The sequence below is a fragment of the Pan paniscus genome, chromosome 6 (genome assembly GCF_029289425.2).
Source record: "Pan paniscus chromosome 6, NHGRI_mPanPan1-v2.0_pri, whole genome shotgun sequence".
Taxonomy (NCBI): domain Eukaryota; kingdom Metazoa; phylum Chordata; class Mammalia; order Primates; family Hominidae; genus Pan; species Pan paniscus.
The window spans coordinates 108,681,585-108,696,871 of record NC_073255.2 but is presented as its reverse complement, the minus strand read 5'-3'; the positions used below and the strand labels follow the sequence as shown (position 1 = coordinate 108,696,871).

Sequence of the window (15,287 nt, the reverse complement as noted above, 5' to 3'; positions counted from 1 at the left end):
CTCAGACTTCCAGCTTCCAAGACTGCAAGACATTAAGTTTCTGTTGTTCAAGCTACCCAGGCTGTGGTACTTTTTTTCAGCAGCCCTAGCAAACTAATTGAGGTGGCTTATCTTATACTGTACATGGATGAAAAACAAAGTCAGGATCAAAACCTACTGATTTGTGTATGTTGATTCAGTAAAGTTGCAGAATACAAAATCAACATACACAAATCAGTAGGTTTTGATTCTGACTTTGTTTTTCATCACTGTACAACATAAGAGAAATCACCTCCAGCTTCCCATGGGAGTTTCTACCTTGCCTTGTAACTGACTCCGTTTTCACTCAACATTCGCTTCCACAAAAATGTTATACATGATTCAACCTCTTAACGACCATGGTACATATATACTACTTATGCTAAACTCTTGTGAGCTGCACTCCCACATTCCCAACAAGACATTTTCATACAGATGTCTCATGAGCTCAAAATCCCTAAAACCCAAATTGATTACTCCAAAATGTCAGTAATGACCCTGTTGAAATCTAACAAGGTCTAGGTACAAGATCCTGCTCCTTAGACAAGTCATCTAACCCCTCTGAGCCTTAATTCCATATTTATAATACAGGTTCTATAAACAATATAAATTCTACAAAATAAAAATTTAAAACTTTTTCAAAGGGCTAGCATATGAAGATTATATCGGATATCAGCCTTTTAAACTGTGAAGTCTTAAAAGCAATTCTCCATGCAATCACCAACTATTTCTATCTCTGGCCCTATTTTTTCACTCAGTCAAACTCAAAACCATTGACATTTTCCTCTCAATCTGTAATCAATACTTCACCTAGCTCTGACATCTCTTTCTATAGAATATTATTTTTTGTTACTAACATCTAATAAACCCATAATTTCAAATCTGCAACACACTGAATGACTGACTTATCAGCTTCCAGTTTCTTCTTTTTCTAATTGATATCCTATCTGAATATCAGATTTTTGTCCCTAATATGCCCAACTCTAAAGTCTTCAGAGGCTCTCTAACCCACAGAACAAGATCCCACCTACACAGCCCTGCATTCTACAACACAACCGCAACTGAGGGCCAGTTCCTAAGCTCATCTCAAGGCTTAAAATGAAATTATGTTGCCAGTCAAAGCCAGGTCTCAGTGTGCTAAGGATTCATTGCATTCCCCGCTTCTCTGTGTTTCCCAGAAGCTAACCTTTAATGTGCCTCAGGAGCTTGCCTCACACCCAGCCAAAGTGAATAAGAAGATCATCAACAACTTCAATGTGATCCTACTTGCTTCTTCCCTTGAACCTCCCACTGATGGGCCTGCTTGTCACACTGGTCCTTCAATACCACTACGAACCTTCTTGTCACCTTGGACCAAGACTAGCACCAACAGTAAGGTTAGGTTGATTAATTCTAGTGCACACCCTGCATACCAGGAATCCTGCCTGCTGGCCAGTTTCATTTTTCTTCTGGTTCCTTTTTGGCCCAGAATCCCTGTCCCTCTCCTCTCTCATATTCAGGGTCTACTGTATAATTAAATTCAGTAGCACTTTTAACCTTATCTCCCTCCACAGCTTAACAAAAACCTATTGTTCTACCTCAGTCATTTTCAATCCCATCAAAGCCAATACCCTCTTTATATAACAAATATTTTACTACTTTTTTTGCCTTTACTATTATGAAATGGAATTCATATATAACAAGATACACATACATAATTTCAAATATTTATATATAAATATAATTTCAAATATATTAATTTATATCTATATGTAACTAATACAAAAAATAAATAAAAATTAATTTATAATAAAACAAAGTCTTTAAATATGTAAGTAGACACAACTATACCGGAACACACTGAAGAGTGGTGCTCACATCTATGTACAGAATCAGCATAAGCACAACCACTACAAATGCAGACTGTGGGATATTGCATTATTGAATTAAATAACACAAGCAGCACTGCCACTAAGGAATTTTTCCAAAATATGAACAAGTTGTAAAGTTTTAAACAAAACACAATACAATTTTTCCATGATTTACACTGTAGTTGTATTCCCAGATAGTTTGGTATATATTAAATCTGTGCACAGCATATTTTGTTTATATGCAAAATAGTTGGGTTTGGGCTCATAAATATAAAGATTTTTCACCTGCATGAATGCTCAGTAAGACATTAAAAAAAAGCTTGTGGGACATGAGATAATTGTGCAGGAAGCCAGGGACCCTGAAAAGAGGGACCGGCTGAAGCCATGGCAGAAGAACCTAAATTGTGAAGATTTCATGGACATTTATTAGTTCCCCAAATTAATACTTGTATAGTTTCTTACACCTGTCTTTACTGCAATCTCTGAACATAAATTGTGAAGATTTCATGGACACTTATCACTTCCCCAATCAATACTCTTGTGATTTCCTATGCCTGTCTTTACTTTAATCTCTTAATCCCATCATCTTCATAAGCTGAGGATGAATGTCGCCTCAGGACCCTGTGATGATTGTGTTAACTGCACAAATTGTTTAAACAATATGAAATCTGGGCACCTTGAAAAAAGAACAGGATAACAGTGATGTTCAGGGAACAAGGGAGATAACTATTAGGTCTGGCTGCCTGACAGCCGGGCAGAACAGAGCCATATTTCTCTTCTTTCAAAAGCAAATAGGAGAAATATCGCTGAATTCTTTTTCTCAGCAAAGAACACCCCTGAGAAAGAGAATGCATTCCCAAGGGGAGGTCTCTAAAATGGCCGCCTAGGGAATATCTGTCTTTTACGGTTGTAGATAAGGGATGAAATAAGCCCTGGTCTCCCGTAGAGCTCACAGGCTTATTAGGATGAGGAAATTCCCGCCTAATAAATTTTGGTCAGACCGGTTGTCTGCTCCCCAACACTGTCTCCTGATAAGATGTTATCAATGACAACGCGTGCCCGAAACTTCATTAGCAATTTTAATTTCGCCCCGGTCCTGTGATCTCGCCCTGCCTCCATTTGCCTTGTAATATCTTATTACCTTGTGAAGCATGTGATCTCTGTGATCCACATCCTATTCATACACTCCCTCCCCTTTTGAAAATCACTAATAAAAACTTGCTGGTTTTACGGCTCAGGGGGCATCATGGAACCTGCCAACATGTGATGTCTCCCCCGGACACCCAGCTTTAAAATTTCTCTCTTTTGTACTCTTTCCCTTTATTTCTCAGACCATCCGACACTTAGGAAAAATAGAAAAGGACTCATGTTGAATATCGGGGGCTGGTTTCCCCCGATAGACAATTGTTTATTGTATTAGAGCAGAGATTGACAAACTTTTATTGAAAGGGCCAAATAGCATATACTGTTAAGTTTGGGGGACCATACAGTTTGTCAAAAGTACTCAACTCTAAGAAAGCAGCCATAGACAATACATAAATGAGTTGGAGTGCTGCGTTCAAATAAAACTTTATTTACCAAAACAGACAGCAGGCCCCAAGCCATAGTTTGCCTCCCTCTGTATTAGAGTTTCTCACGTAAATGCCAAGCTCTCATCCACTAAACATGGTTGCATTGTTCAATTATTGTGATGACAAAAGCCACTTCCATGGAGCAATAATTACCCATCCTTCCCACTCTATCAATTGAGAACTCCTGATCTTAACTATTCCTCCTGTTCACTGCACTTGGCGAAGGCATTGAGCTTTCTGGTCTCAGCTCCTTTTCTATACCTGTCTGGATCACTTCTCCTCAATCTACTCTTTACTGTTTTTCTATCTTATGCCTAATTCAAGTCCTAGCTAACACTTTACCTCCCATCACTAATGGAAGAATTTCCTTAAAAATCACAATCTTTTAGAAATAATTTCACAATCTTTTAGATTTCAAAATCTTTTATAAATAATTTGGCATTAATATGCTACCACATATTATTCTTCAACTTATGATTTATATGTTCTACCTGCCACCTGCAAGGCAGGTTCCTTGAGGGAACAGACTGTATCTAATAATCTGTCATATTTATAGATTCTAACCTAATGATTTTCCTTAAGTCACTTACTATTGTAGAGTGATTACCATGCTAGATGTTGAGGGTACAGCAGTGAACAATCAGACAAGGTCTCTGACCTCACTAAGATTATATACAGAGTGGAAAGAAATTTTCAGATTCCAATAAGAATTATAATGGAAATAAAAATAGGGTGTGATGTGGAGAGTAAAGAAGCATAAAATGATGGCCAGCCACTAATTTGGATAAATGGACAAAGAAACTCTCTCTGAAATGGGATGTTTGAATTGACCCCTAAATCTAAAAAGAGCCAGGGAACAGCATTCCAGCCATGGGGAACAACATGTGTAAAATTCCTGAGACAGGAAACTCTATAGCATGTTTGAAGAAAATCAGTCATATAGGACTTGAAGCAATTTTAAATAAGGGGATTGACATAATATGATTTTAGTTTTCAAAAATATTATACGGCTAACAGAGTAGAGAAGGGATAGTAATAAGGCAAGAGAAGTGAGGTGTATAATTAAGAAGCTATTACAGAAGTCCATGGAAGAACTGATGGTATCCTGGACTAGGGGTGGCAGTGGAGAGACAGAACGTGGACAGATTTCAGGTATCATTTAGAGAGGTAATCAACAGGGCTTGTTCATGGCTAGATTTGGGTAGAGGAAGCACTGGATGCTGCTATTACTAATACAGGGAGAACATGGTTTCAGTTATAGTGGGAGGATCATGAGTTCCATTCAGATGTGTTAAGTCTGAGATGACTGTCATACAATGATTGATTTTTAAAGATTAAACTAGCCTTGTATTCCTGAAATGAATCTCAGTTGGTAGTGATGTAGTATCCTTTTTATATACTACTGTATTCAAGAGAAGATGCCAAATAGGCAGGTGGATATATGAAATGGAGATGAAGACAAGGTCTTAGCTAAAGAGATGCATGTGTAGGATATCAACTTATAGCTTCTCTTTAAACTCATGAAATAAATAATATCACCTAGGACAGAGTGCTTATTAGAAAAGAAAAAAAAAAGGCAGGCACAGTGGCTCACGCCTGTAATCTCAGCACTTTGGGAGGCCGAGGTGGGTGGATCACTACTTCAGGAGTTCGAGACCAGCCTGGCCAACACGGTGAAACCCCATCTCTACTAAAAATAAAAAATTAGCCAGGCGTAGTGGCGCACGCCTGTAATCCCAGCTATGCAGGAGGCTGAGGCAGGAGAATTGCTTGAACCAGGGAGACAGAGGTTGCAGTGAGCCGAGATTGTGCCATTGCACTCCAGCCTGGGTGACAGAGCAAGATTCTGTCCCAGAAAAAAAAAAAAAAGAAGCCCTTTCCTGTCCTGAAACTCCCCCTAACTCAGAGAAAGGGTCAGCCTAAGAGAAAAACCTACCTACTTGGAAAATCTGATGTCACAGAAGAGACTGTTTCAACCATGCAATCTGCTAAAAGGCTGGGTAAAATAAGACAGAGAGGTATACATTTGACTTGACAAGAAGCAAGTGACTGACGAACTTTATAAGAACAGTTTCCGCTAAAGATAAACAATGGAAACAAAATTAAAATTGAATGAAAAGGAGAATAAGAGGTGAGAGAGTAGAAATAGAAACAAGATTTTCAAAAATGATACATGTAAATCATATCAATAGTTGTACATGTAAATCATATCAACAGTTGTGGGAAACAAACCAAAGCAGTGACAGACCACATTTAGTTCATCAATACCTTGATAAATTATTGCAGCAAACCACCAATTTATCTTGTTATGGATGAAGAGAATAATAGCTGTGATCCTTTCAATGCAAAAATAAACTGAAGTCTTATGTCAAGATAATCTGCACTTTTAAAAATGTAGTAGAGGTAAACCTACTTATCCTAAAACTTATTAAACTGAACTGAAAAGTTCCCACTAATTTAAAAAAAAAGATATTTTATTCTCTTGGAATACAAAAGCCTTTCTATGCAGGTAACAAAGCAAAGATAGAGCTATTTAATTTAATAAAAAATAAAATCTTATATGTAGCAAACAACTACATTATAAAAGAAATTTTAGAAAATAACACACTAGAGGAAAATATCACAACATAAATGACCCTAATATATAAAGAATGTCTATGTTATCTTCTTCCAATCAGAAAAACCAGTAAAAGTACAGTAAAGGATAGAAACAAAGGAAGAAAAGAAATTCAAATGACTAGTAAGATGGCATGACAAATCCCCATTTTTAAAGATTTTTCCTTAAAAATCATCAATACGGAATAATGTTAAACTAATATGTATCTAAGGAACTCTGTAAATGATAGCAGACATACAAAATTCCTCAGTTACCTAGATAGCTTCACCATTAATGCACAGCATTTTATTCCACATCTGAGCACACAGCAGATAATCTTGTTTCATTTAACATGATTTGACATGACTGCAAGAGATACTGATTTTTAAATTTCAGTTTACACATTTTAATGAAACATACAATCCTGTAATTTTAAAACTCAGCATATTCAGAGGTGTATAATATTAAAATAGCTACGGGGACCATAGAAACACAAAAGCAGTATCAACAAGGAGAAGTGCCTACCTTCCCTGATAGCTGTGAAAGGTGTCCCTTCTTCTTCCTGCAGCCTGATCACCTTCAGAGCTACCAACTTCCCATTTACCCTGTGAGAAATGAAAGATAAGTGAATTCATGAAAATATGTGCCCATTATAGTTCTAATTGTCTTCCTTATAATTTATATAACTAAATAAATTCACTTTTATGCTAAAAATGTCAGTGATTCAATTATACCACCAAAGCAAGGTTTCGGCTGGGAATTCTGTATCATCATCATAAATATTCACATTTTAAATATTCATACTTGCATAGGCCAAGATTTAACTGAATTTTTCTGTGATTCACTGTGTTCCTTCCAGAATGAAACTAGTATTTAACCAAATCACCACACTTGATAATTATTCTCAGATTAATTAAAAATCATGCAGTCAAAAATAACTCTGTTCCTTTGTTTCTCCAATAGCTCCCTCTTTGTTCCTTCTGCTGAAATGTCTTCATTTTCAGTCTTTAGCTGAGGTCATTCAATTCCCAAGGACAGAAACTTGACATTCTTCTCTCTCTCTCAAAAAAAAAAAAAAAGGAAAAAATTCCCCTTTTTTTCTTTTTTTTTCTTTTTTACTACGACCTCCTAAAATTATATTTGGTCTAGTTGTGCTTTATATTACAGTATGTCATCAAAAAAGTTATGAATATTTTACCATTACAAGATTACACAAGACCTATCCAAAGCAGATGGTCCTTCCAGACACATTCTAAATATGTGTTGGCGCCAATTAAAAGTAAGATTGTGCTATGGAGTTAACTTTTTATCCAGTCATTTCTGCCATCAATCAAAGACATAACTATCTATATTAGTCCCCTCCTTGACTGTTCTATTTTCTACCTACACTGGGCCTAGAACCATACTTTATTTGGTTTGTTTGTTAATTAAAATAGGAAAAAACAAAAGCACACATATAATCCTCAGTGGAATGGTTCCAGGATCCCCTTTGATACCAAGTCTGAGGATGTGTAAGTCTATTACACAAAATGCTGTAGTGTTTGCATAAAGCCTGTGCCCACCACCCATACACTTTAAATCATCTCTAGAGTACTTATAATACCTAATACAATATAAACACTATGTAAATAGTTGTTATACTGTATTTTTTACACATATCATTTTAATTGTTTATTATGTCTTTTTTCCCAATTATTTTCAATCCAAATTTGGTTGAATCTAGATGCAGAAACCTCAAACATGGAGAGACAACTGTATTAAAAATGTAAAAGGTACAAGATATATAGACTTACATATATATGTATCACACATATATATACACATAAATATACACATATACACACATACACAAATAGTGGTATACAATACAGAGTACACTCTATATTGTTTACACTTAACAACATATTTTGGTGACATAAATTCATAGAAAACTGCCTTTTGCTTTCGAAAACCACAGGGTGTTCTTATGTATGAGTATAGCATACTAAGTTTAATCCCAGTCCTCTGTTGATAGCTACGTAGCTTGTTCCCAAATTTTGCTACTACAATGATGTAATAAATATTCTTGTATGTGTAATTCCATCCTGTAAAAATATGTCTGTAAGTTAAATTCCTAAAAGTGCCATTGCAAGGTCAAAGGTATGTGCATTTCTGATCTCCAATTTTGATGAATATTGGAGAAGCATCCTACATAGAGGATACCAATATAAATATTTGGTATCCTTTCCTATACCAAATAGAGCTCCCCTGCCTCTCCTCCTTCACCTACACTATATGTTCTCAGTGTCTGATTTTGCCAATTTAATAGGTCAAATATGGTCTCTTGTTGCAATTTAAATGGCTACCAAAAATCTCTAGAGGTTAAAGAACTAGCAAAGGAGAACTTATGTGGGCCAGAGAATCCAGTGTCTGAGTTTGAAAGAATTTGAATGTCTCTTTTTTAAACCTACATCTATTTGGTCTGCTTTTGCTCAAAAAACTGCCATAGACATAAAACCCAAAAGAACAAGGACTTCATCATAGTTGAACCATCCTAGTGGCATTTCTCATTGAACTGATTGCGGAAATACATTATTATTGGTTACAGTAATGGGATAGGGAGACCTGATTATAAGGCTCCACAACATACCATCTCCTCAAGGTTAGGAGTTGTGTTTCTTTTTCTTTCTGCTTTAGCAGACAGGACAGGCCTGCTGCTTTTCTGTTCTGCAACTTCTTCTCCTGAGTATATTTTCTTGATTTTTCTAATCCTGTTTGTGCTCTAGGTACCCAGATGCAGGCAAAAAAAATTACTATGCACATGGGGTTCAGCTGGAGACTGCACCTTGTACTCTTCACTTCATCTTTTAGGACTAAGCACTTTGGCAGGGCTTGAGGCTGGGATGCAGTTAGTGCTGATAACTGCATGAATTTTTCTCAGCCCAGTTGAGCTCATCACTGGCTCCCTGAGGAGGCAGTAACTGATTCCAGGAACTGCTTGGAATTTTCCCCTCATTTACAGATATTTTCCCCTCACCCATAAAACACACACACAACCTTTTTCCCGCAGAGCTTTCCATTTCTCTTGAGAGCATTAACTTTTATATATCACGTATTGTGAACTGAGTTCTGGAATATAGGAACCACATGCTTCTGTAGGTTGTGTACTTGAAGTACATTCTCAGGCATGAAACTATGATTGCCTTGTAACACACTGAAAGGACACCAGCCTTTAATTGAATCAACACTCATTTTTTAAGTGCAACTAAAGATGGATTCCCCCTAAGTAATTTCACTGACTAATTTGTATTATTTTCGTAGTGAAAAAGGTCTTTGAAAATATTTTCTATAATAACTGCATAAAAAAACAAGACCTAGGTTCATGGAATTCATATTCTGAATTCTGCATGAATTGAACCTCCAAGTGTTTGTTTTTAATAAGTTATGATCATCTCAACAGTTCATGACACTGAGATTTTATGTATTACATCACTTCAAACTAAAATTTCCTTAAAATATATACTACACCATAAGTTCCAGAAATGAAGGGGACTTTTTCTGTTTTATCAACTGATATGTGCTCAGTATCTAGGACCTTCTTGGCACAGAGTAGATTTCACTGGGTGAATATTAATGCTGTTATAATAGTATACTAACATTTTCCTCATCATACCTGCAAAATAAGTCCAGAATAAATTACTAAAAGTATTATTTCCAAAAATTTCAAAAATACCAACATTTTATAAAGTTTTCAACATCTTTCATGTTAGGTTTAAATGTTTATTTTCTTTTTATAAATAAAAGGTGTGGTCTCTTTATGTTTACTACATCTACATATAGAAAAGTTTTTATTTCCTTTAAGTTTTTTATATTCCTTAAGAATTTGTAGAATGCTTTGTTAATTAACCTTTTTGCATCCAGCAGACATGTTTCAAAACACTCACTAACCTTTAATAATCTGAGCAAAGACCACTAATCAGCATCTCCCTTTTCTACGATTGCTTCATTGGTTTCTCATTAAGAATTACATTGATTATCAAATTGCTCTTTAACCTAAGAGTCATTGTGACTTTCTCCTTTCTTAATTACTTTTTATCTACGTGTCTCAACACTCAACAACTACTGAGTCTCTCAGTTCTAAAGCCTGGTAAAAATGTTAAGTCACTGGGTCTACTTTTAGAAAAGATAGCTGTGGAAAAAATAACGTTAAGAAATTTTTTAATAGTCTACCTTTTGTTCATGTATATTTTAAACCTTTTTTTTTTTTTTTTTTGGAGACAGGGTCTCACTCTGTTGTCCAGGCTGAAGTGCAGTGGCATGATCATGGCTCACTGCAGCCTCCAGCCTCCATCTCCGGGGCTCAAGAGATTCTCCTACCTCAGCCTCCAGAGTAGCTGAGACTACAGAGCCATGCCATCACGTCAGGCTAATTTAAAAAAAAAAAAAATTTAGAGAAAAGGTCTCACTATGTTGCCCAGGATAGTCTTGAACTCCTGGGCTCAAGTGATCCTCTTGCCTCACCCTCCTAAAGTGCTGGGATTAAGGTGTGAACCACTGTGTCCAGCCTTATTTTAAAGTTTAATATGACCTGAAATATTTGACAGTCTAAGTTACTAACTCATTTACAAAATGGAAATTTTTAAAGATATCAAAAAGATATATTACTGTATGAAAAACAAAATGAACATTGTGTCTTCTAATTATCTTGTGGATTTAACCTATTTTATGAAAACTTCGAACATATAATTCAAACGTTGATTTAAATAACTTGAAATAATCACAAAATTCAAATTGAATCAATAAATTAGAGCTGTTTACAGAAAAACATTGAAGATCCCTCTTCAACAAGTCTTATTAATTAAATCAAAGGCTAATGAATAGAAGGCAATGAGGGCTTGATTGCCAGTGGAGATGTTAATTCAGGTAAATAAAAAGGGCTCTAAATTGTGCTAATATTACCACAGAATGTTCTATTGCAGTTACTGCCAAATTTGCCTGTAGTTGCTTTAAGCTGTATAGAGAGCCATTTTATTTCAGAGATTCTTTATGCTTATTCTCTTATTTTTCCAATAACTGTCATTCCCAGCTTAGCCCAAAGGAGCCATGACTCATTGCTTTAGTCTGCCCATCAGGCGACATGAACTCCAAAGTGCCGTACCAGGAAGAACTGCACTGGGCAGGAGTGGGGAGAATATCTCCATGCACAGGACATGGGGATACTGGGTAGCCAGGTAGAGCCAGGCTGAAAGGGGATCCAACTTTCAAACTGTTTCTAAGCACAAAGCACAAATCCAAATCTGTCAATTTCAGAAACTCTGTCCACACATCTGTGTGCCCTAAATTTGTAAATATAAAATTTTCTTGTGGGAGTAAAGCAAGGTCTAGAAGTTTTCTTTTTTTTTTTTTTTTTTTGAGACGGAGTCTCACTCAGCCGCCCAGGCTGGGGTGCAATGGCATGATCTCAGCTCACTGTAAGCTCCACCTCCCAGGTTCACACCATTCTCCTGCCTCAGCCTCCCGAGTAGCTGGGACTACAGGCGCCCACCACCACGCCCAGCTAATTTTTTTTGTATTTTTAGTAGAGATGGGGTTTCACCGTGTTAGCCAGGATCGTCTCCATCTCCTGACCTCGTGATCTGCCCATCTCAGCCTCCCATAGTGCTGAGAGAAGTTATCAATAAAGAAAACAGCCTATTTATTTTTTCACCCATTCATTTGTTCATTTAATGTTCTGCAAAAACAATAAAGGAAAACTCCCCACTTAGCTCAAAGTACATTTTCCAGTTTCAAAAGATGATGCTTAAAGAGAACTTCCTTATGGAAAAAAATTCTCAAAGGAAAGCCTAAAGGTCTTCTATTCCATTAGTTACTTCAAATTAATAGACTATCTTAGCACAAGAAAACAAAATTACAAATATTATCTGTGTCATCTCTGAAAACAGTGTCCATGTGCTAACACCTAGAAGAAATTATGTCTACAAGATATGGAGGAAATTAAAGCAATATACCCAAAATAAATTTAATATAATCTGGGAAATTTAATATATTCTGCTTCTCTCTTCCATTATGATTTTGTCTCAAGAGAAACTGCAAAGGAAAATAATACCAAGTGCAGACATATACAATGCTCGTTTCCTTGTGGTATTGGTCTAGAAGCAATAGAAGGAAATGTAGATACTTTGGAGGGAGTGACAGTAGAATGCTGGAGTAGGGCAAGGACAATATTTTCGGAAGAATTTACAGATTTTTGGCAAAGTTATTAAAAATATTTTTAAAGTTATATTAATAGTGTTTCATTTATTAATTCCCTCTTTATATGCTAGTTAAAATGCTCACTATACTGTATTACATACATATTTCAAAAATTAAACTTAACTAAATATTCATGACATTGTTACTGTCATCTAAATTCAATTCTGATTCAGGTGTGAATAAGAAGTCATCTCAACACTGTTTAACGTTTACTCTTCAGGAATATCCTAAAAGTGCTAACTACAATACTTTATTCCAGAAAAATAAATTAAAATTTCAAGGTAAACTGTCAGCAATTACACCTTGTCATAATCTATATCAAAGTAATACAGAGAGAAGTGGAAGAAGACTAAAACTAGTTTGTCTTAAATTAATTTCTTTTTAAAAAAACTTATGGATACATAATAGTTGTACATATTTACAGGGTACATATGCTATTGATATAAACATATAAAGTGTAATGATCAAATTATGGTAATTGAGGCATCCACCACCTCAACCATTTATCATTTCTTTTTGTTGAGAACTTTCCAAATCCACTCCTCCAGCTATTTTGAAATATGCAATAAATTATTGTTAACTATAGTCATCCTATTGTGCTACCAAACAGTCTTATTCCTTCTATCTGTGTTTTTGTGCCTATTAATCAACCCCTCTTTATCCTCCATCTCTCCACGACCCTTGTCAACCTCAGTAACCATCATTCTACTCTACCTCCATGAGAACAATTTTTTAGTTCCCATATATGACTGAGAACATGTGCTATTTGTCTTAGTGCTTGGCTTATTTACGAACTTAATGTCCTCCCGTTCCACCCATGTTGCAAGTGACAATATCTAATTATTTTTTATGGCTGAATAATATTCTATTGTGTATTATCTATCACATTTTCCTCATCCATTCATCCACTGACGGACACTTGTAAGCTGATTCCATACCTTGACTATTGTGAACAGTGCTGCAATAAACATGGGGGTGCAGGTATCTCTTCCACATATTGATTTCCTTTCCTTTGGATAGATACACCCAGGAGTGGGACTGCTGGATGATATGGTAGTTCTAGTTTTTTGACGCTCCTCCACAGTATTCTCTATAGCAGCTGTACTAATTTACATTCCCACCAACAGCATACAAGTGTTCCCCTTTCTCCATATCCTCATCGCTATTTGTTATTGCCTGTCTTTCAGATAAAAGCCATTTTAACTGGGGTGAGATGATATCTCACTATGGTTTTGATTTGTACTTCTCAGATTTTTAATGATGTTGAGCATTTTTTCATATACCTGTTGAACATGCATATCTCTTCTTTTGAGAAATGTCTATTCAAATGTTTTGCCCATTTTTTAATCGATCTTTAGGGATTTTTGTTTTTGCTATTTGTTTGAGTTCCTTATGTATTCTGGTTATTAATCCCTTGTCTGCTGAACAGTTTGCAAGTATTTTCTCCCATTCTGTAGGCTGTCTCTTCACTTTGTTGATTGTTTGCTTGTAGAAGCTTACTACTAAAAGAAAACATTGGGAAATGCTTCAGAACATTGGTTGGGCAAATAGTTCTTCAGTAAAACCTCAAAAGTACAGCTAACCAAAGCAAAAATGGACACATTAATTTCTTTTTGAATAAAACCCAAAGATTAATAAAACAATAGTATAATGGCTATTTATTAGGATGTGACTAACAATGCAAAAAGATTTAATGAAATGAGGAAAGGGCATATTCAATCAACAATTATTACCTATAAAAAGAACTGATTGCTACTAAAGCATGATTAATCATTATCAATGCTTTATCAAATATACAAACTCATAATATTTAGAAACATAATATTAGAGTGGCATATAATGTTCATAGGAAAAAATTAAATTATGTACATTTCAGCAATTTTAAACCACCCAAATTTGCACCTTTCTAAAAATAAAATCTGTCAACCAAGGATTTTAGGGTCTTATCATCTTACAATTAAAAGTAACCTCAGTAATCATCCAGGCTCCCAAGGAGACAAAAAGATCCCCACTGGCTTGATGGTCTATCCTTGTACTCTCACTGCCTGGATCAAAGTAGTCCCTAAAACATTTTCATGGAACCCCAACTCCTCTATAAAAATTCAAAGTATTTAGTTCCTCCTTATGTTGAGACAAAAATGCTTCCTGTGAGTTTTACTCTCTGAATCAAGATCTGAATCCACAAAGACTAAACTAGGTCTTCCTCTATAAGACAGCCTTTCACTTAATGAAATTTTAATATCCCACCCCTTATTCAATAAATATTAACGGAGAGACTATGAGCCTGTGTGTGGAGTAAAGGATAAACAATATAGACAAGTCCCCCCATTTAAGGAGCCAATAGTTTAGCCAAGGAAACAGACACAGAACATCTAAGTACAAAAATGACTGAGGCATGTCAAAGAGATTCCAGAGGCTCCCATTTGTCAAATTAGACAATTTGTGCATTAGTAAAATAATACCTGCAATTTAAAGATATAAAGTATGTTTAAATTTTGGAAGTTCTGGCCAGGGCAATTAGGCAGGAGAAGGAAATAAAGGGTATTCAATTAGGAAAAGAGGAAGTCAAATTGTCCCTGTTTGCAGATGACATGATTGTATATCTACAAAACCCCATTGTCTCAGCCCAAAATCTCCTTAAGCTGATAAGCAACTTCAGCAAAGTCTCAGGATACAAAATCAACGTGCAAAAATCACAAGCATTCTTATACACCAATAACAGACAAACAGAGAGCCAAATCATGAGTGAACTCCCATTCACAATTGCTTCAAAGAGAATAAAATACTTAGGAATCCAACTTACAAGGGATGTGAAGGACCTCTTCAAGGAGAACTACAAACCACTGCTCAATGAAATAAAAGAGGATACAAACAAATGGAAGAATATTCCATGCTCATGGGTAAGAAGAATCAATATCGTGAAAATGGCCATACTGCCCAAGGTAATTTATAGATTCAATACCGTTCCCATCAAGCTACCAAAGACTTTCTTCACAGAATTGGAAAAAACTACTTTAAAGT

The 15,287-nt window shown here is 35.7% G+C and overlaps 1 protein-coding gene across 9 annotated transcripts in view; it reads right to left on the bottom strand.

Annotated features, from left to right (window-relative positions):
- Positions 1-15,287, bottom strand: part of CDK14 (cyclin dependent kinase 14) — a 639,321-nt gene that overhangs the window by 407,389 nt on the left and 216,645 nt on the right. For all 9 annotated transcript variants that reach the window (XM_063606295.1, XM_055114664.3, XM_003809752.7 and 6 more), the window contains one exon: positions 6,561-6,640. In XM_063606295.1, coding sequence (XP_063462365.1) covers positions 6,561-6,640 — 80 coding nt within the window. The remainder of the gene's footprint in view (positions 1-6,560; positions 6,641-15,287) is intronic.